Source organism: Chlamydotis macqueenii, chromosome 4 (genome assembly GCF_036417535.1).
Source record: "Chlamydotis macqueenii isolate bChlMac1 chromosome 4, bChlMac1.mat, whole genome shotgun sequence".
NCBI classification, from domain to species: domain Eukaryota; kingdom Metazoa; phylum Chordata; class Aves; order Otidiformes; family Otididae; genus Chlamydotis; species Chlamydotis macqueenii.
In genome coordinates, this window is record NC_141559.1 from 82946019 (window position 1) to 82970837 (window position 24819).

General features: G+C 48.9%; 1 protein-coding gene across 3 annotated transcripts in view; it reads left to right on the plus strand.

Moving 5' to 3' along the window:
* The window catches only part of SFXN5 (sideroflexin 5), a 95052-nt gene that overhangs the window by 47355 nt on the left and 22878 nt on the right, over positions 1–24819 (plus strand). For all 3 annotated transcript variants that reach the window (XM_086747735.1, XM_086747736.1, XM_086747737.1), the window contains 3 exons: positions 11966–12056; positions 16727–16842; positions 18925–19010. In XM_086747735.1, the coding sequence (XP_086603861.1) occupies positions 11966–12056; positions 16727–16842; positions 18925–19010 (293 nt within the window). The remainder of the gene's footprint in view (positions 1–11965; positions 12057–16726; positions 16843–18924; positions 19011–24819) is intronic.

A 24819-nucleotide genomic window follows, 5' to 3' on the forward strand; every position in this document is an offset into this window, starting at 1 on the left:
GTGACTTTGAGGCTGCAGAGTGATAGCGTGACAGCTGACGTGCTGAACAGGGCCAGGCTTTTGGGGATGTTCTTCAAGGTGGGTCAGCACCTTGAGTTGAAAGAAGCACAGTGCTGGAACTGACAGCTTTCACCCGTGGGCGGCATTCCAGCTGGAAAGGGTGTTCAGGTCGTATCTGCGGTCAGCTGTAAGAGAAGAGCTTTTGATGTTGCTGAAGTTCTGGTCTTGTGGTGCAGTCATCGGGCTTTTAACACTCCGATTCCCCGGAAGCACGAGCTGACATCTTTGGCAGTTCCCAAGGAGGCAGGTCCATTTTTCAGGAGACCTCGTGGAGGTGTTTTCATAGAATCATAGAACGGTTTGGGTGGGTTCTGCCACCCTCAGTGTAAGAAAGTTCTTCCTTCCAATCTGAATCCATCTCCCTCTATTTTAAAACCATTCCCCGTTGTCCTGTCACACCAGGCCCTGCTGAAGAGTTTCTCCCCAGCTTTCCTGTAGGCCCCCTTTAGGCACTGGGAGGCCTGAATTTCTTAGGCTGGGTTTTCCAAAAAGCCTCTGAAATGTATGGTTGTACCTTTTCAGCTGGAACATTAAAGAACCCACAGCAGTTTGTATTTTTTTCCTCTGGCCAAGACTTTTCTTTCCTGTTTCTCAAGCCACCGACACCCTTTCCCAGGCGTTCTTACTACAGACAGACTGTGCTGTGGGAGGAGGTCGGCACTCCGTGGCCTTGTTTAGATTTCTTTGCAAAGTAAAACGTTTGTCCGGAGCAGGCCGTGGGTCGTTAGGAGAACTCTGGAGAAGGGAGCTCCTGGCTGGGAAGCAGCGGTGAGTGGTTGGGCACGTTGTGGACAGCAGAAAGTCCACACAGAGCGTATCTGTCTTCTCCTGCAGCGACCAGGCAGCTTTGCAGCGGTGGTAGGAAGGGGCGTAGAGTTGAAGTGTCCTGCAGTTTTGAGTGGAAATTGTCCGTTTTATTGGATGTGCTTCTGCTTGAGTTTTCCGTACTCCTGGCTCGGCTTGCTCGCTGGTTGCCATACTCCTCCTCCGCGTCACCCGTACTCTCCCTTCGCTGCAGAATTAACCCAGGCTGTGTAGGTATGAGCTCCCGCGCTTCGTAACCCCATGAAGACGTGTCCACACCTGCTCCACGCTTTTGCAGCTGAAGTGCCACCCGAGTCCCCGTCCCACCAACCTCAACGCTTCGGTTAGCAGCAGTTCTCTGTCTGCTGTTTCCCAGCGTAGGATGAGAGAGCTTGACCGTGCTCCTCAGTCCTTAGTTCAGAATTTTTTTCCACCTTGTGAATTTTAAAGCGAAGCTCTCCAGCTTGATGTGCTGCTGCTCACAACCTGCCTTCCAACCCCCAGTGCACCTGCAGCAGCGGGACGATGACCAGTTTCCCGGTGTTGGCACTAATGGTCCTCTCCATTTTGGCAACAGGGGCAAACAGAGGGCAGGAGACACGGAGGAGTGATGTTGGCAGAGTTTTGTCACCCCAAGAAGCTGTCAGGCTTTGGTAAGGAAACCACTGGAGCGGCAAGCAGAGGTGTCCATGCAGGTCTTTAAAATCTCAAGCTTATGCAAGAGGAAGTCTTTCTTCAGTGGTGCAGATGCCAAAAGCGTGTTCCTGCTTTCTTGTGTAAGTGCCGTGATGGCCCCACCGGACTGGGCTTGCACTGGGATGCCCTCAGCATGTGCAAAGAGGACTGTGAGCTCTGTAATAGCAGTGGGTTTGTAGCTGTGGTGTTCTGAGGGTCAGAATGTTGTTACAGGGAGGCAGGAGCTTTCCTTAGATCCGTCGATGTAGCTGGGGGAGCGGAAAAGGGCGGCAGCCTTCTTGGATACGTTCTGCTTGGGGAGACCTCATTGCTCTCTATAACTGCCTGAAAGGAGGTTGATCTCTTCTTCCAAATGACTTGTGATAGGACGAGAGGAAATGGCCTCAAGTTCCGTCAGGGGAGGTTTAGGGTTGGATATTAGGAGACTTTACAGAAAGAGTGGTGAGGCACTGGAACAGGCTGCCGAGGGCAGTGGTGGAGTCACCATCGCTGGAGGTGTTCAAAGAATGTGTAGATGTGGCACTTCAGGACATGGTTTAGTGGACATGGTGGTGTTGGGTTGATGGTTGGGCTTGATGATCTTGGGTGCCTTCCAACCTTAAAGATTCTATGATTCTGTGATTCCTTCCTGATGTTGGAATGAGATCTGCTTCCAAAGTGAAGCATGCTCAGGGTGTGCGAACCCGGGATGAAGTCGCTGTGCACCGATGTCCCCGTGTGGATGAGCCACTGTGGACACCACCGATGTGTGTGTGTTACCACAGAATAGCTTGTGTCCTGATGATCCTTAGCACCGCTTACCGCGTGCTCCGTTCCCGATGAAGAGCAGCCCAGAGGAAATCCTGCAGAGCAGGGAGTGATTTTTGTGTTGTAAGTATCTGGATTAATAACCAGCATCTCCTCGAGTGTTTTGTTGGTTTGTTTTGTTTGTTTTTTTTTTTTTTTCCTTAAATGATGATGACAAATAACATAGAAACAGCCCTGAGGCTCGTTACGTTGGACTGTAAGGCCCCAGCCCTCATTAACTGATCTCTGCTGTCAGTTAGCAACAAATCACCTCCCAGTGTGAGCCCATTAGGACCAGATGACCTGAAAACAAGTGCCACAGCCTCCAGTGGGCTGCTGAGACCCGTTATTAATTAAAGCGAGCCCCTTCCATGTTTGCAGTTGGCAGGCGACGCGGGGAGGAGGCTCGCGGAACGACGGATCGGTTGACTCGTGATTGTGCTTCCCATCGGCTTCGCCCTCCGTTGTCTTTATCCAACGAGAGGGACAGACCAATTGCTTTCTCCCGCGCACGGAAGAGCTGATTTTGCCTTTATGCTTCTTGTAATTAAACTTGAAGTGAAGTCTTAGCAAACCTTTGCAAATAACCGGATTCTTTTCCCATTTTAGGGAGAGAGGAATTCCTGTCGGAGAGAGGCAACGCTTCTCTCTTAGATCTCTGGGATTCTGGATTTGCAGCCCTTCAGGCTGAGTTTTTTGAGGAATCAATATTCCTTTTTTTTTCAATATTTTTCAGTATTTCAATTTTTTTTTTCCCAGTATTCCCCTTTTTCCACACCTACTCCCAACTCAACGCAATTTGCAGCTTAGCTTCGGGCAAGGTCCAGAATTGGACCTCTTCTCCCGTGCCGTACTCGGGTGAATCAGTGACGTGAAGTAAGGCTAGAAGAGACGTCAGAAGGGATCATTTTAAGCTGAGTGTGAGAAAAGAGGTGAACAGGCTGATGTAACACATCTCTCCATCTCCAACTTCTTACGTGGCGCTTCTGCACCGTCTCTGCGAGCGGGGCTACCGGCTCCCCGCGAGCCTGCGGCGTCTCCGCGCTCGGCTTGCAGCGGACGATGTTTGGAGGAGTCTGATCACCGTTAAGTGACTTGGATTTCTGTTTCTCCCTTTGGGATTGTAGTTTATTTTTATCCCATTCTTCGCACACCAGCCTCCTTCCGGCCTTTTCTTCCGGCTGCTCTCGTTTTGCTGCTTTTCCAGACACTGAGTGGTAATTGCTTGTGATGGTTTTAATTTTTTTTTTTTAATTTTGTTAATTTTTAAAATTAATTTTTAAACAATTGAGTGGATTCCTGTGAGCAGGCCTTATTTTCTGCTGCCTGGCTGCTGTTCCTGATGGTGGTATACAAAGCGCAATTAATACCAGCTGGTTTCCCTAAGCGAGGCAAACAAAGGCAAAGAGGAGTAAAAAGACGTGAGAAACACTAAGCATATTTTAAATGTTTTTCTTTTTTTTCCTCTCCTCTCAAATATCCTAGCGCCAAGAGCTATACTGATGAGAGGGCTTGGAATTGTACAGAAACGCTTTCCAGCAAACGCACACGCACTCTTGCTCTCTGCTAATTTTGCCGCGCTTGTGAAAGGTTCAAAAAGCTACGTAATCAAAAAGCTACGTTTTATTGTTACTTATTTTTTTGCATATTTTATAAGTAGATTTCTTAGTTTAAGATCCAAACTCTTTACTACTGAGTTACTGGTCCCTTTCGCATCTAATTCAGCTCTTCAGGTCTACGGCCTTGGGCTGTAACTTCACTTTGAGGTCAAAAGTGATTCCTGTCATTAAAACCCTGCCAATTAAGCCAGATCAGGCTGAGGGCTGTGAGCAGATGTTCTCTGGTTTCTCGGTTGTCACTGGTACCGCGACCGGCAGACTGGAGACCTTCGGCGTTAGCCCAGAGGTTGCTTCACCTGGAGCCCATGGTGGTGGGTCATTGAGTTTCTCCGTACGCGCTCCTCGAAGCATCTCACAGCAGCGGTGTTGCTGCCGTTGGTCTCTGTAGTCTTCGGATCAGAGCTTTCTACACCAGGGTTTTAATTTCCACAATCACGGCTTCGGGTTCTGCCAAGACCGGCTCCAAGTCTTGCTCCTTGAGATGGTGAAGATCCCATGCGGACTCTCCAAGGGGTTTCCCTCTTGTGCCAGTGTCATTTGGCCGTCTCCCAGTAAGCAGCATATTGTCGCTCGGCTTGGTGCCCGGGTCATTAGCTCGTTGTCCATCTGTTGGCCACTCCGTGTACCCTGGAGGTGCCACGTACGTCGTCGGAGCTGCTGGCACTGCCCTCTCCTGTTGACAGGATGGGCTCTGATTAGACCGCAGCAGGCCTGGCAGGCACAGCGAGTGTGTTTTTTATATATATCGGTGTATATATAGCGATGTATGGATACATAGAGACCAAGGAGCATCTGTGGTGACTTCCTAGGCACGACGGCACTGAGCTTCCCCCTTCTGATGGGGTCTGATTCGCTCCCGATGAGAGGGGAAGCAAAACCACGCGTGTGAGATCAGGAACCTCTTAACTGGAGCGACGCCGGAGTTCGCCGCAACCAAAAAAGTCGCCAAGCTCCCTCCTTCCCCCTTCAAATACACCGGAATTTGTAACTTCTAACGGTGTTTCTATTAAGTGCGAGTTTGGGATTTATGGCCTTGTCAGTACGGAGGCAAAGAAATACGCCGTTCTCACTTAGCAACCTGAGTTAATTCTGACAAAAGTAGGTGTTTTGTCATCTTTTGTGGAAGAGAGAGAGATGCCGTGTCGTGTAACCATGGCTGCCAGCCAGGCTGGATGTTTTGTAGTCATCTCTACACTAAAAATGTACCTGCTCAGGACTTGAACTTACCTTCCTGGGTAGCCTTGGCTTAAAAAAAAATTAAAATCAGGTGATTAATGTAATTAATAACTTTGGTGCTGTCAGCTACTGGTGACTCACCTTGGAGTCAGTGCTGGTGCGGCGTACGGGAGCGTGTGTAAAGCATCTCTTCACAGGCAGATCCAGGTCTTTTCCGTTTCTAAGTGCCTCCTTGCTTCCTGACCCTAAATCCTGACTCCGAACAGGCCGGTGGGGGTAGTGAACCAGCGCCGGTATGGTTTGGTGATGCTCTGGCTTACTCTATGGTGCCAAAGTATATGGACTTAAACTTGAGTCTGTATAAACACAAACTAGGCTAAAACTGGAGGAAACAAGACAGTTTTGGTGACCTAATCTGGTTTTCTGAGGTATCCCGTGATACTTTGGAAAAATGCAAGGGAAAAAAAAACATTCCTAGTAGTCCAGAACTTTCTACTGGTGCTTCCACGAGCCCACAACAGGAGTTCGAAGAAGAAACCAGCAGAAGTTAAACGTAGCCGGATCACTTGGACGGGAGCGAAGGGCCGAGCTCTCGCTACGGAGTGGCTCACGTGCTGCGGTAGCCTTCGGCACGCTGTGTGGGAGCCCCTGCAGATCTTTGGGGTGGCCCTGGGAGGTTGGGCTTGGCTCTCAGCTCCACTGCATGGTTGGGAAACGGAGACAGAAGCTAGGTGACTTGTTGTCGGGACCGATGGAGGAAGCTCTTCAGAGCAGAATCTCAAACCTAGATGCTCCAGGACTCAGATTCCTGTTCTCGTGGTAGGAGATCCCGGCTCTCCGGGCAACTTTCTTCTGTATGGAACCCCCGGTGATGTCATTTCCAAGAAATGTAGTTACGGTAGGGTTTCTGCAGAGCTTCCGAATTCTTGAATCACAGTAGTTGGTGTTTGAGATTTTTGGTTGCATTCCCACAGGGTTCACAGATTATAATTTGTGCGGGAGTCTCAGCTGTGGTCAGAACTGGTTGAGCACAGAGGTTATGCAAAAATTAGATATTCCTAGGTTTTATACTTAGCTGTATCTGAAAAAAGCTGTGTAGGAGTTCAATCAGCAAAGCCCAGCGTGGGTCTGAGAGATCAGATTAAAGCAGAGGCTGCTGCTGGACAGGTGGACATCGCGAAAATGATGCTTTTAAACGAAGCTGGGATTTCCCCCCTAAAAAAGTCAGCACTTGGCAAAATCAAAACGTGCTTTGCCTTGGAAGCATCCCTTACAGCCCAAGGCATTCTCACGACCACGTAGGATCGCGGCAGAAAGACCTTAGTTTTGTTTTCCGGAGGAAGCTGAGAGGTGTGGACTGTTCAGGCCTGGGGTTATCGCTGGAAAATAATATTCTACCTACGTGAACGGCGTCGCTGATACCACGTACAAGGGGTACGTTCGCTTCCGTAAGCAGGTTGAAAAATCCTCTGAGGCCAGGGAGTGAGAATAATAAAAAGTTATATCTACAGCTCTGTCCTTTAAAATACAGCCAGGCGATGCTTGAGGGCGTCTGACCAAGGCTGGAAGGAGAATCTACAAACTTTAGTTAGACAAATTAGAGTTGGGCTGGCTCATTGCACTTATACAATTCATAAGAAATAAAAAACCCAAGATCTTGGTTTTTTGTTTCTTTTTTCCCCTCACATTCACGAAGGACAGGAGCTTGTTGGACCAAGTTTTCCGTCTCAACCCTGTCCGACGCAGCGCTCCGGGGCAGCAACCCCGCTCCTTCCCGTGCCGTCGGTGCCACCGGCCGTGGGTCGTTTCTCCTTCCCCAGCTCCCGTCGCGCGCTGAACTGGCGCACACACACACGGACGCAATTTTTCACTCTCCTCTCTAGGTGAAGGTGCCCCTGTGGATTTTTCTAATCCCAGCTCCTTCTTCCTGATAATTGTTTGTGAGCCGCGTGGCGCGGCTGCATTGACAGCCTGCGAACGTGGTGTGATGCCCGTAATCAGGTTGCGAGCCGGCGCGGGAGGCCACCCACTGCCCTCAGGACTATCCGGCGCTTCGGGCGGCCAGGAACCACTTAGAAACTGGAGGGAGTCGTGCGAAGTAGGGCGAGGGCTGGGAGGGGACGGAGCGTGGCCAAGCGCCTCCTCGGAGGTGAACCGTTGCGGGGAGCCAGGAGCAGGAGGAAAATCAGAGCAGATTGGAGGAGCTGGTGAGAAACTGTTTGCGGCTTAAAGTTTTCAAACGAAGCGGGGCCCGGCTCTAAAATCTGGATCCCTGCGCTCAAAAGCTCCTGTTCCTGCACCTCCTCTTCTCTAATGGTTCACAGATGCCAAGTCCAGATACCAGAAGACACCAGAGGAGAGTGGTGTGATCACTCAGATCGGAAACCCGGCCTGGCGATTCCTCCATCGAGCCCGTAAATGGGTGGAGCTGTAGCAGCCGTTTCCTGAAGGCGCAGCCTCGAGTCTTTGGTGTAGAGGAGGCAAAGACATGGTATGCTCTGGGGAGGCAGCCAGTGCCCCTCACCCTGCCTCTGGGCTCAGGGGTAGATGACAACCGCCGCGTCCTCGCCGACTGCTGCCTTTCTAACTCCTTGTTCTTCTCTGCAGCGTTTTCTCTCTGTCTTTGTTTCCAGCAAATTTGTTCTCACCCGTGTCCTTTCCTTCTGCCCCAGCCCGGCCCCGCAGCACCCAGGTGTGGTGTTGCCTCTGTACAGGATCCAGATGCACGGAAAACTTGGTGTTAGAGCAACAACCCCATGTCTTGGGAATGGGACCCCACCGTCCTCCTTACTCCGTCATCTGCCAGATCAAGTTTGGCTACTTATCAGCATTAATTCCCTCTTTTCCTACTCATACTTGTCCTGCAATCTTGCTTCTTTCTCAAGACTACACCGTTTTCTTCCATTGAAACATCCAACTGTGGGGCTACTGTGGTCATGATCCCCTCCGCCATCATCTTGGCTGTGACTCAAGCCACCTCCATTCCTTGCTCTTGCTCCTCTAACTTCCTTCTCTGCTTCAGTCCTCGTTGCTTTCCCTTATGCTCCTCCTTTCTGTTCTCCTTGGCTTCGTAAAGCTCCAGCTGGTAAACAGCCCGGTTTTCCATCTCTCTGCCTCCATCTTCACCTCTCAGCCCTCATAAATTTTTTTTTTTCCCCCTTCCTTTTCCTAATGCTCTTTCCTTTAGTTGGGCTGCATGGGACTCATCAGATGCAATTAGTGTTTTAATTCAGCAATCTGCTGATTTAGAGGCTGAAGGATAAGCTGTTTTGGAGCCAGTTCCTGCTTCCAAGTTGACTTTCTAGGTGACTCGGAGCAGCCAGCTCCAGCTGCAATGGTCAAGGTTGTCCCATATTACTGGAACCCAGGAATATGGAATCCCTTAAATCAGTGGAGATCTCACCAGCGCAGTTAATGAAGTCTAGAGAGCTGCTCAGTGACATTTAGGTGGCATCATCTACCCACCGATGTCCACCTTGGTCGCTTCCTTTATTTTGTAAAAATTCCCTCTCAAAATTAAGTGAAATAACTTCTTGAACTGCTGATGTATTTACTGCTCTAGGACTGGTTTAAGAGGCTCAGGGTGAGACCTTTATCAAATGGCTTGGTTGTTGCCAGCTTCAGGAATCCAAAAGCAATTTCTCAGGCTTCAAAAATATTAATAGTCGGAAAGGAAAAAAAGTATAAAGCAGGCATTTCTGATCAGAAAAAAAAATCTCTGATTTTTTCAAAAATTGCCATGCTTTTAAAATCCATGTATTGATGGAAAACAAAACCAGTAGCAAAATAAATAGCAGGAATTCTTGGAAGAGGGAACGAGGAAGGGCAGAGTGCTGCTGGCAGCATTGTAGAGACCTGACTAAGGTTGCTCTCCCGCTGACGGCGTTCAGCCGTGGTTTTGTGTTGCGGGTTAGCAGCAGTTGTGGTGTGGTGTGTTCCCTGTGCCCAGCTGTTGGGATGCTCTGTCAGCCAGATCGAGGAGGTGATCTGGGGAAAGAACCCTCAAAAAATAGGATTTGTCCCCTAATCTGGGTCACTGCGCTGAAACCAGGACTGCACATCCCTTCCCAGAGCTCCCAGCTGCAAGGAGGAGCACTTGTCTTGCCCAAGTTGAGACATCTCCAGTGTAGATGTCTTCATCTGAGCCGCGTCCTTGGACTTCTTTGGTAGTCAGCAGGGATGAATGGGCACCGTCGGGGATGTTTCCCATGAGCGCACATAAATGTCTGATTTGGAAGGAGAATAAACACCCTCAAAAAGGCTCGTTTCTCCCTCTGGGCTGCGAAATGAGCCCATCTGGAGGTACCACGTTTGGTGTGATGAATCCCACCTGACTCTGTTATGTGTTTGTACAGCGCCAGCGTTGTGGATCCCAGATCTGTGACTCAGGCTGTAGGCAGGGTGATGATAATAATAATACTCCCGCGGTTGTTTCCTTAGGGATGAATTTGCCTCGATAGTCAATATTCTTTGGCGAACCCCTAGGAATTAAACTCATTAAGCTCTCCTTGTGATGACCCTTTTGCTTACGGTGCTCTGGGGTTGAGGAGTACATGCTCAATGCCGGATGATTGATAGGACGAGGGATAGTGTTTTAAAATAGAAGGAAGCAGATTCAGACTGGATATAAGGAGAAATTTTTACACTGAGGGTGATGGGGCACTGGCCCAGGTTGCCCAGAGAGGTGGTGGATGCTCTGTCCCTGGGAACGTTCAAGGCCAGGTTGGCCGGGGCTCTGAGCAACCTGATCTGGTTGGAGATGTCCCTGCTCCTGGCAGGGGGTTGGACTGGGTGGGCTTTGAAGGTCCCTTCCAACCCAAGCCATTCCATGATTCTGTGATTTTGTGCTCTCCTTGACCTGTTTACCCTCATCCCGCTTGGTGACCTGCGGGAAAGAGTTCACAAATTGGCTAAAGCAATTTCAAAACTGTAAAAAACAAACCCTCATTAGCTTCCTAAATCTGGTCCTCGTGTTGGGAATTTGGGAGATTGGATTTAAATCTATAGCAACATTTAATTTCGTATTCACAGCGGGGTGGTTGCTGTAAGTGGAGGAGCGAGTTCAACGGCAGCACCAAATTGAATCTGAAAGTAAAATGCTTTTATTACCACTAGCCTCCCAGCGGTGTCTCTCCCAGAGTCATCTTTTCTGTTTCGAAAGCTGCTGCTCTTCCACTTCACAGTCAAATCCCTCCATCCAACCTACAAGCAGAGCCTGGGAACCCAGCAAAATTTGTCATCTCCACAGAGGAACCTTTTCCAGGTTACAAATACCCAGATCAAGGGGCACCACCAGCAAAGCCAGGCTTAAGTCTGTCTTAGCTTTACTCTTAAAGCCACCCGTTTTAGACTGCTTTACAGTTTCTGGAAGCATTCAGATTTTGCAAATATGCATCCCAGCGCTTGGAAAACGTGAAAAAAAAATATAATTCAGTCCTTTTTGAGAAGGAAGAAGATTAAGACAAAACCCTCGTTCTTGCCCAGACTAAGAACCAGCGTGGCTCTCTTAGGCTCAGCGCTAGGGTCGCGGTGGCTGAGGAGAGAAGGAAGGGGTCCTGCTTGGGGTCCCGGCCAAAGCCTTGTGGGGCTCTGGAAATGCTCCTCACGTTTTGAAAACCAGCACTCTGCTTACCCAGCAGTTGTGCTTCTCAACATCGTCCTCTCAGCCTCCAAAAAGACGAGATGCGCTGCGGATGCATGTATAATGTAGCAGCTTGCAAAATATGTTCTCCCATGCTTCTCTTTTCTTTATTTTTTTTCTTTTTCTTTTCTTTTTTTTTTTTTTTTAAAGCCCCCAAATCACTATTTGCTGGCAGGTTTTTGGCTTTGGCTGAATTTTTTTTTTTTTTAAATTTTGTGCATTTTTGGCTGAAAACTTTCTGGCCAGGCATTGCTGAAGACTTCCATTTTCGGCCGAAAAATCCCAGTTTGGGGCTGTTGGGTTTTGTTTGTGCGTTTTGGGGTATTTTGGATGAAAAAGCGAAAATATTGTGGGGGAGAGCGATTTGAAGACAGAAGTCATTCCCTGCAAAGAGGTTTGTTTAATTAATAACCCCAGTTCTGCTCGAGACAAATTTTGATGAAAATTCTCCGACTATCGCTACTACCCAACCACGCGGAGGCTGCCGAGGCAGCGACTCTCCTCCGTGCTGTTTATATTAACATACGCAATGACTTAGATCCCTGCAGAACTGCAGAGAGCTCTACATTACTCAAGTGTTGGAGGAAGAAGCAAAAAAAATGATCCATGGTGATAATATGGCCTGCTATCTCTTGTTTCTTTTAATAACTCCTTTCTAGTCCAAATGTTTGCATTGGAGCCAGTAAACTGGGTATAAATTCAGCTAGGAGTGTTTCCAGAAGGTCCAAATGGTGTTGCAGTGGTTTCTAGCCTATCTTTTGGCTGGAAAGGGTTTAAACCCAACGGTTGGGTTCAACGCAACGATTGGATTCAACCCTTCGTTTAAGCCCAACAGTTGGGTTCAACACAATGGTTGGGTTCAGCCCTTCATTTAAGCCCAACAGTTGAGTTCAACCTAATGGTTGGGTTCAGCCCTTCATTTAAGCCCAACAGTTGGGTTCAACCCAATAATTTGGTTCAGCCCTTCATTTAAACGCAACGTTTGGGTTCAGCCCTTCGTTGAATGAAGGGTTGAACTCAGCGCAGCTAAGCCCTGCAGTGGGGGATGGTTTATTTCTCAAGTGCTTTTGCATGAGGAAAGACCCCAACCTGTCCCCATGAAGAGCTCTGCTGCTGTCTACAAGCTGTCCTGCTCCTTGGAGCTAAATGTGCTTCTCTGTTTTGGTTTTTTTTCTCTTCAAAGGTGGGCCTTAATGTTCTGATTCAGAGAGCAAACAAGTTTACCCCCGCCACACGTCTCTTGATCCAGAGATTTGTGCCATTCCCTGCAGTTGGTAAGTAATAACGCCTGTTCTCTGTATTCAAAGTGTTGGTTGTAAACCTTCCGGTGGGTGAAGGCCACTGAGATGGACACCTTACTCTTGCCTTCCTGCTTTACACCGTCACTGCCATGCCCTCTCAACGGCGGGTCCCTGAGTTGGCGCAGACAGCGACGGGATGGTGCAAAGCAGCGTTTTCGGCAGGAAAACGATGCAAAGCTTTGTCAAGCTGAGCTTTCCGCTCTCCAGCAGTTTAAAAAATGATTGGCGTTGGCCGGATCTCAGTTGTCCAAACTCAAGAGCATTTAATTTGCAAGATCTGGTTTGAATCATGTCAGATCAAATCTTCAAATAAGCAGTAGGGTTTTTGTACCGTAGCGATGCGATGGAATGCTCCTACTCCAAAAATACAGATTTCTAAGAGCCACTGATTGAGAAAAGAGCGAAGTGTGAAGAATTAAGGCTGCTGCTGGCTTGGTGGAGCACAAAATGTCCCCTTCTGCAGTTCATTGGTGAGCTGCTCCGTGTTTGAGGGAAGGAACAGGGATTGTGATCTGCGGGTTGAACTCAGTTTTTTTTCTGAGCCCGTGGCTTGGATTTGGGGGATCTGCGGACATCGTTCTCGTTTTCCTGGAACTTTCCCGGAATATATTTTTAGAGGGTTTCAGCTTTCTTTTGATTTCTCTAACCAGGAGGGCATTCCAGGTGAGCGCACGACCCGGGAGGCGGCTCCGAGGCCGCGTTTGAGTCAGAGATGCACGCGGGAAGTCTCTGCTGCCGGGTGGATCTATTTTCGTGCCAAGGTGTAAGGAGCAAGAGGTGACGCTTCTGTCAGCCTCGACTGAGGACCCGTAATTAATCTGTTTAGCCTGTAATTAATTCTCCAGTTCTTATTTTATTTGCGTACTGTCATGCTTCGTTATGTGCCAGGACATCAGGAATCCTCCCACTAATTACTGTTTTGTGATTTTTGAAAGCAGCATGTTATTGGTTTGCAGACCTGGACAAACTGTTTAATTAAGACGCGTCTTCCCGTTGCTTTTGATCGTCAGCTCCCAACAAAAGGCTGGGGTTTCACCTTTTCTACGTGAAAAGCCAGACGCTGGTGTAAAGCTCCGCTACCGTTAAGCGGTTTTCCCCTCGCCCTTCCTTTCCTCCCTCTCCCACCGACCTCGGCTGAGCTGTGCTGCTTGATAGCAACTGGAAAGTCGGAGGTACGCGTGGAAGCTTTGTGGTCTCTCATCCCAAGGGATCATGAGAGATGGAGATTTGGGGAATTTCAGCTACTGCTCGGGTGAAGGACAGCCAGAGTCCTGGCAGGGATGTCAGTAAAGACTCTTGTAAAGCCTTGAGAAGCTGGGCTAGGCACTGGGGATACTGGTCTGTGGGTCTTACTGCCCTCAGAGCTGCTCCACCTGTTGTGCCTGTCTTCTTTGGATCATGGAATAGTTGTCTTTGCCCGATAAACTACACCGGATCTGTGGACATGCTGCCCATAGGGCATATTTAACAAAAGTGATTCAACTGATTGAAATCTCTGTTTCACTGCAAGAGCTGAAGATGAGAACAGGGCACGGGGCTGTACCTGCAGGGGCCTCGAGACCTCGCTCCTCATAATACCGGTGTGAACCTCCCTGTGGAGCAGTCTCCTGAAGGAAGTGGTGGAACAATGAGGGTGGTGAGGCACTGGGCCCAGGTTGCCCATAGAGGCGGTGGATGCCCCATCCCTGGAAACATCCCAGGCCAGGTTGGCCGGGGCTCTGAGCAACCTGATCCGGTTGGAGATGTCCCTGCTCCTGGCAGGGGGGTTGGGCTGGGTGGGCTTTGAAGGTCCCTTCCAACCCAAACCATTCCATGATTCTGTGATTATAACTCAGGCTGTGGCCAGTCATGAATGTACCTTGGTGCAGGCTCTGGTTGCTCTGATCTCCACGTCACAGCTGGTTCCACTGGAACAGGGTGCTGAGTGGTTGGACTGCACTCTCACCCTCCACCAAAGATAATTTGTCATGCCTGAAAACCACAGGCTGTCTGAAAAATCCTCCCTAACCCCAGGGAATGGATCCAGCAAACCATCCTGGGTGGAAGAGCTCATGGAAATGCCAAGGCTCTGCATACCCAGTGGCTGGCTTGGTGCAAAAAGGGTTTGTGCTTGATGTTGGCCACTCCAACACATCATCTGGGTGGTGAAGTTGTTCTCCATGAAGATTTTCAGTGCAGGAGAAGGGAAGTGTATCGGCACTGTGTCCTGGAGAGCCACGATTCCCAGATTTGAAGAAAAAGGGGCTTGACCCTTTTTTGGAGATGTAGGTGGTGAAGGACACCGATGGCCAGGGTTATTGCGAAGAACCCAGTTTACCCACTTCTTCCCAAGCACTGGGTGTAGATAGCTGTCACGAAGGTAAGGGGTGTCACTGGTGACGGTGGGCTTCACACAGGAGATGTATGTGGCTAAAAACCCCACAGAAAACCCCACAAAGGTTGAATCCCAAACCTGATCTGAAGGAAGTTAAAGCTGGTGGAACGATACCCGTTGGAGGGAAGGGTGGTGAGGAGGAGGGAGGATTTCTTCTCTGTTGCCTTTTTTTTTTGTGAGTGAGGTTTAAATTGTTCAGTGTGTTCAGGCAGGACTCAGAAATGGTATTTATGCACGTACAGAAGTGGAGTAGTGGGTTGCTTTTGTACCTGAACCCGGTTTCCCGTATGTCACTGAATATTTTCACTGAAGTACTTTCCAGGCTATATTATCACAATTTATTTCCAAATTCTGAAAACCAAATTCTCTGCACGTATATTTATTTCTTTCTCATTCCCCCCTGTATTTCAGACTCCTATAAAATCCAAGTTTACCCATAATTAGCAACGTTTTCTGCTTTCTCCGTGTTTTACCGAAACAGAACGGGAGCAGCTCGGGCAGGTGGTTGTCTCAGATAAACGGGCTGGAATCAGGTTTGGAATCTGGGACTTGGTCAATGAAACCAAGGATCCAGAGACTTGGAGAAGCATCTTGCTATGGTGGGATCTTCAGATCCAAACAGCCCATCAGGAACCTCGCAAGAGCCTTGTGCTGACGCATCATGGCTTGACCGGAGAGCATCCGTGCTGCTGTGGTTTTGTATGTTCAGTCTTGACCGATAGCGAGATGGATGGGGCACGTGAGTGTTAGAGAATTTAAAAGAAAAAAAAAAAAAAAAAGGAGCTAAACTTGCTTTAAATGAAAAACCTGTTTTCTTTTTTATCTTGGATGAAGGAGCTGAAGGGTTGGTAACACAGATATTTTGATAGATGGGAAGAGTGGTCCGGTAGTTCGAATATTAAAGAGAGAGACAGAGTGTGCGTGTGTGTATGTTCCTCTCCTTCTCAAGTGTAAGGAGCATTTGTCACCACAAATCATCCTTGGTTGCAGAGAGCTGCGTTCCTATAGGGCTCACCCACCCACCACCCTCAAAAAATTAGACATTTGTTATATGACATGAGTTGAGATTAATTAGCGAATATTAACCCATCAAGCAGTACAGAAACACATTTTTGGAAGCGGCGGTACTTGCAGCAACAGTGGGTTTGTGTTAGTTCTGGTTGGAAAGTTTGCAGGAAAATGTGGTGGGGAGGGGTTGCTGGAAAATGCCAGTTTATCACAGCCAAAACTTTTACAGGAATTAGCAGCTTTTCTTTGGAAAAAAATTAAGAATTGCCTGGGGACTGGAGAGGAGCTGCATCTGGGAAGGATGTTCCTCAACCCCAACTCTGACTCCTCGAGTTGAGGAGCAGAATGTGGGGTCACCTCAAGAAGACCACAAAAGCCGCAGGCTGGGCAAGGCGGGGGTTGTTCGGAAGGGGTCCCGGAGCTGCCTGTGCCTCCGCTGCGAGCTCAGGGCTCAGATCTGGGAAATGCGAATGCTGGGAACCAGAGTCCTCCAAAGTGCTGCTGGTTTGTGTCACGGTTCGGGAAAATCTTAAAGCAGACAAGCAGGTCTCTAACTCTAGAAACTGAGTCCACAGAGCAATTTTTCCCCTAAAACACGTGAAACGAGGGCAAACAGTCGTCAGGACCCCTACTAATGGGATACGTGTCCATGGAAACAACTCAGCCTTGTCTTATTTGATTTTAAAAAAAATAACTCTGTACTCTTTAAGAGCTCGGATCTAAACTGCCCTTCGCAGCTCAGTGGAATCTCTCGCGGCGGATTTCCATCATACCCCCTAAAATCCAGTAGTTAAGAAGAGTTTGTCTGCTGGCTTAGTGAGGGGAGTTAAAGCCAGCCCTGGGATGTACCATCAGAAGAGGCAGCTGTCAATCACCAGTGCCTGGTTGGCCAAGACCAACTGGTAGCCCAGTGCAAGGAATGTGTTTGACTTAGTAGGTCGAGATGTCGGGTGAAGAATCACTGTGGGAGTTGGGAGCATGTCCGAACACCAGGACCTGGAAATACTGGTATTTCTTTGTGTCGATACGTTTCTGACTGTGGCAGCAGATCCTTTTGCTAGTAAAAGAAAATTATCTTGATTATTATTCTCCTCTTAGGAATTACATCTTTGTCTTGGTATAAGAGTGGCTCCTTGACTTGCAGAAACTTCTTGGCAGATTGATGCAGGCAAAGCTGAAGGGCTGTCACGGCGAACAGAAGCCTGCCATTTGGTATTGACCAGGGCTGCGTTGCTGATCATCGTGCTTTTCTCATCCTCAGCTAGTGCCAATATCTGCAACGTCGTCCTGATGAGGCACACGGAGCTGGAAGAAGGAATCGACGTTTTGGACAATAACGGAAACATTGTCGGGTCTTCCAGAATTGCTGCAAAACACGTATGTACCTGCGATGGTCCCGGCCAACACTCGCGTGGGCTTGTACGCAACTGGCCTTCGGGCTCAACGGGTCCCTTAGCCGTAGGAATCGTTGACTTGAAAGAGTTAGAAATAGATGAGCTTTACCCATTGCGCAGGAAGAACGAAGCGGCAAAACACGTGCCGTTGCGTAGCCGCAAAGCTGAGTGTGGTGGTGGACACGGCCTCGTGTCGTGCAGGCACGTTCGGTGGCCAACCGTGATGGTTTGGAAGGGCGCAGATTGACATCAGGGAGATCCTGTGCTACCCTGATGCTTTCACAGCTGTAGGATTTCTTTGTGGAAACTTGTAAGCAGTTCCTGTTGAGTATGAAGCGAAGATAACTTACACCTTTTTCTAAATGAGGAAGACTTCATTTGCAAGCCGAGTGGCTTTTTAACCCTTGCCGTGCCAAAACCACGTGAACAATTGCCAACCAAAGCTTTGTGAGGGTAGCCAGATGTTTTCATCCTCGTGCTAACATCTGGTTCATTTTCCCCTGTAACCTTCTACTCTCTGCCATCTGCCTCCAATTCTTCCCTTTTCTTCCCTTCTTGCATGGTTTTGTCTTCCGAGCATCATCTGATTGTCTGAGGCGTGTTGTTTCCAAGTGGGCTTTCATCTGAAATGTAAAGCATGTACCGAAGCACACGCCCAGGCAGAGGAGTTAATAATATAACGCTTGGCATTTCTCTCGCTCCTTCTGTCCAAGGCTCTTAAGGCACTTCATAGACAGCAATTAATGTACAGATTTACAGTCCTCGGCGAGAAACGGGGGATCTCTAATATCTCTCCATATTGTTGTTTAACGGGGAGATTAAAACAATCTGTCGAAGGGCTCAGAGATACTTCTGTGAGCCAGTTTTCCTCACTTCCATTAACTGGCTTGAGGACCCAGCTTCCCCTCTCCCCGCTAATGGTCGAGGGGAAGACAGACAACATAGAAAATAAATATTAAAAGTGGAGGTGTCGTAAGTGTGATTTAGGTGGAGTTTAAACATGAAATTTGGGACTTCTGAGAACTTCTGCTCGGCTGCCATCTAATCCCGAAGCTTCTTCCCGAATAGCTTAGTGTACTGGGTTTTGTTGTGTAAAATTTGGCAGATCCTTCCTGTAACACACTTGCACCTCTGTGGGATGTTCTCCCACTTTGGAAGGCTGGGGTGCTCCCAAGCCAGCCATAGGCATAAGTTTCAACATTTCCCTCCAAAATCTAGAGTGTCCTCTACCTACATCTCCCAAAGCCCCATGCGTGGTCGCAGTGCTTGGGGCATCCCAGGCAGGTGCTGGCAAAGGTGGTTGGAAGAGGTACATGAAGACACGGTGGTGGTTATACACCTTGTTAGAGCAGCCATGATCTTCTCTAGGTCTCACCTCAGGGGATTTATACGTATATATGGATTTATACGTGCTGCCAAGCTGTTCTGCTTGCTGCTTCCCGGTGAATCCTGCCAGGGAGAAAGCACCAGGGGAGGGACAACCGTAGCTCTGCAGTTGGGTGTCCTCCTGGGAGAGGAGAGCCCTGCGTGTTACCGTGCTTTGCAATAAACCGCAAGCGATTAAGAAGCAGAAGCACGTCTTGGAGCAGGCAATAAGGTGCTGCGTTCCCCCAGCACGTAAGTGGAGTTGGAACTCAGTTAAGGGAGGAAGGGTTAAAGCTGCTGCTCAGCCCATACTGAGATATTTCACCCTGCAGCATCTTCCAGGCAGCTGTTTGGCCGCTCTTTCTTCCCCCAGTCCTTGCGTAGGAATGTGTAGGAGATGTTGGAGCGCTTTTGGTCACATAAAGTGAAATCAGAGAAGATATCAGGTGTCTCTGTTAATTCCACTGGATTTGTGACCAGGCGTGGGCTCCAGCCCATCGTTTGTCGCAACGGAGAAAAATAGGTTGTGCACAAAAAGCTGATAGCAAAGTTGGAAGCGTGCGTTGACCCGTTCATCCACATACGCGACAGAAGAAAGGCCAGCCAAACCATTTCTCTTCCCAGCATGTTGATTGCTCAGCGCAGGTACATCCTGAGATTTGTGTGAAATATCTTTGGTTTCTTTGTTCTTCCTTTGCAGGCACTGCTAGAAACGGCCCTGACTAGAGTGGTCCTGCCAATGCCTATACTGGTTCTACCTCCAGTTATTATGTCCATACTGGAAAAGTAAGTGTTGGGTGATACGACGTGGGGGGCTTTTCAGGGGGAAGGGAGGAAAGGTCCTCAGTAGGTGTTATTCATTTCTGTTTCTTGGCATTGGTCCACCAAAGACTTTTTTTTACTTATTAAAATGTCCACGTTCTGTAATTTTTGAGTGTTGTTTTAGGCTGTTAAGGTGTTATATTGACTGTAGGGACTTGCTGACCACGCGCCGTGTCCAGACCACCTTGGGCACCGTTGGACTTGCTTGTGCCCCATTTGAACGCGCTTGTTCTTTCTTTCCCAAACGTCCTGTGGCTGGGACTTATCCAGAAGAATATATGCTTCACATATTCTGCAGAAATTTGCTTTCCATCGCTGATTAAGCCAGAACCTCTCCTGGCAGATGTCTCCATGGAGTATCAGTGCTAGGAGAGCTGAGGTGGCAGGAAGGGGCGGAGTTATTTCATGTCCAATCATCTCCTAGCAGAGTTTTTAACGGCAAAACCCCCAAACTTCCCTGTCCATTGGCTGTTCTCTCACCTTGCTTTCCAACACCTCTGCTTTTTCTTCTGCTGTGAGCTTGTTTGGAGCTGTTGGGTGCCCGTGGCTCCTTAGGACACCCATCAGCGGCTCGTTCGGCATGAGTGATCCGCGGGGTGGGGATCGCCTTGCCAACCTCTGGAGACTGATGAGTGCGTTGAAAGATGGGGATGCTAAAGGCCTTGCTACTTTTGTCCCGACAGCCAAGCTGGAAGCGCTCTTTAAACAAATCTCTTGATAAGGGCCACCCTAAAGCACTCCGCTGACAAAGTAAATAGCAATTAGTACAATTAGGGATGACCCATAGCCTGTTTAGCCTTGTAGAAACACCCCTGGGCCGTTTTCTCTCCTTAACAGAAGGATCAGGGCTGCTTCTGTAAATTTGGAGTCTGATTTTTGACATCTAAATTTAAAACTGCAGATACGGTCTGGTACCCCGCTAGCACCTAGAGGCTCCCACCAGGATCGGTTCCCCCCGTGGCCCAGGTTTGGGGAGAAACAGGGCAACAAACTCTGGTTTGGGAACTGTAAAGTAAGTTCTTTCAGCCCTTCTTGGCCAAAATACACTGTTTTCCTCTGGTTTGCAAAGGAACCGTGGTGGTGCGTGCAGCAGGGCAGAGTCTTGGTCACGCTTTCTGCAAGCCACTGTTTGGAGATGGCTGCTGGAGACACGCAAGGACAAGGGGTAGATTCCAGTCCCCCTAATTTTGTGGAAAGTATTTGATTTTCGCTTCGGGCTCCTCCTTGACAAAAGCCTCTTTCCTGCTCCAAGCCCCTGTGTCACCCACGCGGTCGCCCAGCCCATGATCTACCCACGGGAGAGGTGCTCAGGAGTGACCATGCCTTGCTCTGGAGTACCTCACTCTGGAGTACCTCACTCAGAGCTTGCTCAAAGTCGTGTGTAAGAGCAGGGATTGTCACTTATCTTTGTACCCCAGCATCTTGGCAGCTTCCCTGCTTCGCTTTCAGGCGCGTGATTCCAGCCTTTATAATCCCATCAAAGCTGCTTCGCTGTTGTCAGTCGAGAGGACTTCTGTTTTCATCTGTCCACGTGCCAGGCTCTTCAGAAATGCCACCGATTCGTGATGTTCTTGCTACAGAGCTCTTTCTTCTCGCCTTTCTGTCGCACCGAGGCTTTGCACCGAAGTGGCTGCGTGTGTTACCGCTGGCTTCACACGGGCGCTGGTTCCAGTCCAACCCTGCCTCGGTGATTAGCCCACCCGAGAAAGGTCTCTCCAGAGGACAAAGCATTTTATTGCTGTAATTCAGAGGATCTTCGCTGTCCTGGTTATCAACATGAACAGACAACATTTTTTTAGGTGCCAGAATTCAAAATTTGTAGAAAACTGGTCTTTAAATTGTTGTCTCCAGCAGCGAGCACTCAGGAGCATCATGGGTCTTGCTGAGCAACCACAGCTTAAATAAAACCAGTAGTAAAATTTGCTTCATATTTGAGGGCATCATAACTTCTTGTATTGATGTGAGTTTTACTGAATGCACCTGTGCTCTGTGCAAGACTTACCGAAACTAAATTTTACCGGTCAAGCAAATGTAGCCATACAGGAGGTTGTCTTCAAAAAGTCGTTATTTTAGCTAATAAGGACTTCATTTGGGTTGGCCAGAGAATACTTGCCTCCCCACCACCCCCAAATGAAACTCCAGATATAAAAATATGCGGGCGCTGCTTTTGCCTGTCGAAATTCTCCTTAGAGCTACTCTTTCCTTTTCCATCAAATATCTTTAGATTCCTGGAAGGCTGTGAGTGAGAAACAGCAGGGATCGGGAGCGGAGTGCGGTGTGGCCGCGCAGCTGGAGGTGTAGGACATGGAGGGCATCCCTTTCCGTAGCCGAGGGGTTCGCAGTCCAGGCGTGGACTCGCGGATCTTTTCACCTGGTTGCTGAAGGACACAGTCAGAGGTGAAACCCCGTTTTGGAAAAAAAATGCTCGGAGCATTTGGTGAAAAGTTTCACCTTTTAAATTCAGTAGAATTTTCGTTAGGCTGGGGCGTTTTAATAGGAGTCATATCAAGGCACGCATTATCAATTTATTTATAGCGATCCTTACAGCGTCTATAAATGAGAAAGGCAAGAGTGACGGCTTATTATTCGGAGGCTGGAATCAGAAGTTGCAATCTGGATCCTCTACCAAGTCATTTGCATTGGGGGTTGTGGCGAAGGAGGAGAGCGCTTCTCCTTGCGGTTAAGTCTGAGTGGAAGCAGGTGACAGTACCGCGGTTGGGTGGGAGTCGCACCACCCCAGGAGCAAGCGACGCGCTCCCAGCAGCGGTTTTCGGATTCGTAGAAAACCCGCTCCTTTGTTTTTGTCTCGGTATTGGAAAAGTTTATTTTAAGTGGCCAGTTCCTGGTCGTCGTCTTTCCACTTGGATCCAGGTCTTTCCTCTCTCTCAGCCATCTCTCCATCTGCATGTTTTAACTCCCCCAGCTGCCTCTCTCGTCTCTTGTGCCATTTTTTTCAGCTCTCTTGGCTTCTCTCGTCTCTTTGCCTGCTGTGTATTTTAACTCCCAGGGCCGCCTTCTCTGCTCTCCAAGTAATTCGACGTTACCTCCCACTGCTGAGCTCCGCGGCGCGCCATTCTTTCCCCATGTTTCATGCATTTCCTGCTGCTTGGACGCTCTGTTGAAGCAGCTAACATATAGAATCAATGTTTATTTTGAGACCACATATGCCACGCGGGGAACACGGTGTCAGTTATTTTGTGCAGATGTATTCTCGTTTAAGTTTTATAAATAATATCTGTGTTGGCAACTTTAATACGGAAAACTATTGGTTTCACGTCGGCTATGAGACGAAGACGACTCATCTGCGGGATGTAGGTGATTTTGGAGCAGACAATGGAACCTTCGTTAGCACCTCCATGTCACAGAGGTGTGGGGACATCTATATCCACTGCATGAAGCTGGACTTCTTGTCCCTCAGCTATTTCCCTTTATTCAGATGCTTCTCTGAATCCTTTTGTCTGGTAGTTATGATGAAATTTGGGAAATGGGGCAGGTTATTCCCAGACAACATCCAAGACTTCTCCAGTAGTCTTTGTCCAGCTTCCGACTCCTTGCAGAACTGAAGCCCACCACACAGTGATGGTGTAGACATCGTCCAGGTCTGCGTGTAAGCGTACCCTCAAGTGCCCCTATGGGCTGAGCTCCGTGGTGGGAGAGCCCAAATCCAGTGGTACTTGGTTCATGTGGTCTGGACAAGGAGACCACGGCTCAGTCCACCAGCAATGTCTGCTGTGGACACTGGGAGCTGATAGCCAGGAGTGGAGATTGAAGAACGGAGGAACATAAGCTCTTCTTATCTCCTTATCTGAAAGCTGCCTCTCTGCCTCACTGTGCAAACAACCTCCGAGGGTCTCAAGCACAGCAGAAGATCTGAGGATGCGGTCCAGGGTGTCGGGCTAGGAAAGAGGAGACCCCTAGAGCTGACTGCACAGTGTTTATGGAGGAGAGACAAAGCTGGAACTGTTGGCAATGGGCAAGAGCTGAGAGAGAAGCAAGGAGCAAATAGTTGCATCTGTGGAAGAGGAGTGTTTCTACTCAGGCGCTGGAACAGGCTGCCCAGGGCAGTGGTGGAGTCACCATCCCTGGAGGTGTTCAAAAAACGTGTAGATGTGGCACTGCAGGACATGGTTTAGTGGTCATGGTGGTGTTAGGTTGATGATTGGACTTGATGATCTTAGAGGTCTTTTCCAACCTTAAAGGTTCTATGATTCTCTGATTCTACTCTTTCCTCATCTCCATGCCATCCTGATCTTGTGACAGAGCTGGTGCAGCATGTCAGCATCCTCACGCAACAGTTGTCAGGGCCATTTTCCTGTAAAGCTCAGAAAATTAGGTTGCTCCCAAGCTGGATAAATGTTACGGAGCTGCTCTGGCTTAGCTAGGTTGGTCTAACCATAAAAAATGGTTTCTCTTGATGGATCATTAGAGCTCAGCCCATGGTTTTGTGGTGCTGGAAGGGTGTTTTCTTCAGCTTCAACTGTGTTTTTCTCTGAAGAAATGTGCGTGAAGTAGGAGGCCCTCCTGGACCTCGTGTTCATGGCCTTTTCCAGGAGATTGACAGTGTGTGCAGAACATTTCCTCCAGGTGCTCTTCCTCCTCTGAAGTGCAAAGTCTCCCCGTCCGGCTAAACCCTCGCTGAAGTTTGTTTAGACTAAACAGCTGCCAGCAGCGACACCTTACACTGCTGCGGCTGTTTCCAGAGTAAACATTGAAACTGCTCCTTTAATTATGTCAATCAAGCACCCAAATCCCCCAGCCTCCCTCGGTTTGCGTAGCTGTGTCCTCTGGAAGGGGCACTGGGGCTACAGCCCAGAGCAGGAGATGCTCCGTGGCGAGGACAGAGGTGGCCTGGCTGGACGGGACAGCAGACAGAGCTACTGGTCGCTGGAAGAGCTCAGTGTTCCTCAAATGACCCCAAATAATGGAAAAAAACCGCTGGGAAACACCCTCTGCAGATAGCAGAGAGAGCTGACGGGCTCTCTGAAGGAGAGATGTTGTTCGGTGCCGACGCTGGGAGGTTCTCCGCGGAACTGGGGTCTGGACGACCACCCCGAAGTCTGTTTGCACCTCAGAGGGATGTTCTGAACCCCGGGCTCCCCGGAGCCTCGGGATGCCCAGAGCTTCAGCCTCCAGCGCTTTTCGTACCCCGCCAGCATCCTCGGCGTCTTGCAACGCGCGTGTTAGCTTTGAACCTGTTTATACCAACCGCTACGGAAAGCCCACAGAATCTGTCAGCTGGGAGACTTTGGTTGACTCCTGTCATATTTAGTTTAGCATCTGACACCTCCTTCTAGACAAATCCCGCTCGGGTTCGCTGAACCTGATAACTCCTTTTTAGTACAGCGACTGACTTCCATATGGAATAAATTACAGTACCTCTCGAAAAACGCCAGAGGCAGCTGCCAAATTATGCGGAATTTAAACCACTAATGAACAATGTGATGAAAGTTGAATGAAGGTGTGTTTACAAGAGCTACAACACGCCGTCGCTGCGGAGCAGATGCACTGTCTGTGCAAGTGCGCGTGTGTCTGTGCGTGTACCCACGCGTGCGCGCGTTCGTGCGTCCTGAAGGGTTACCCAGAGGGTCTGGCTCGTTTAGGTGTAGCCTATAGTTAAGCGCTACCTAGGATCGGTAAGAGAGAAGCTCCTCAGCCTTTTTAATATCCGCTAGGCAAATTTTATGAAGGCAAATTGCAGAAAGAATAAGGCAAAGAAACAAATATTTAAAAAAAAAAAAAAAAGAAGAAAAAAGAGAGAGGAGGAGGGAATTAG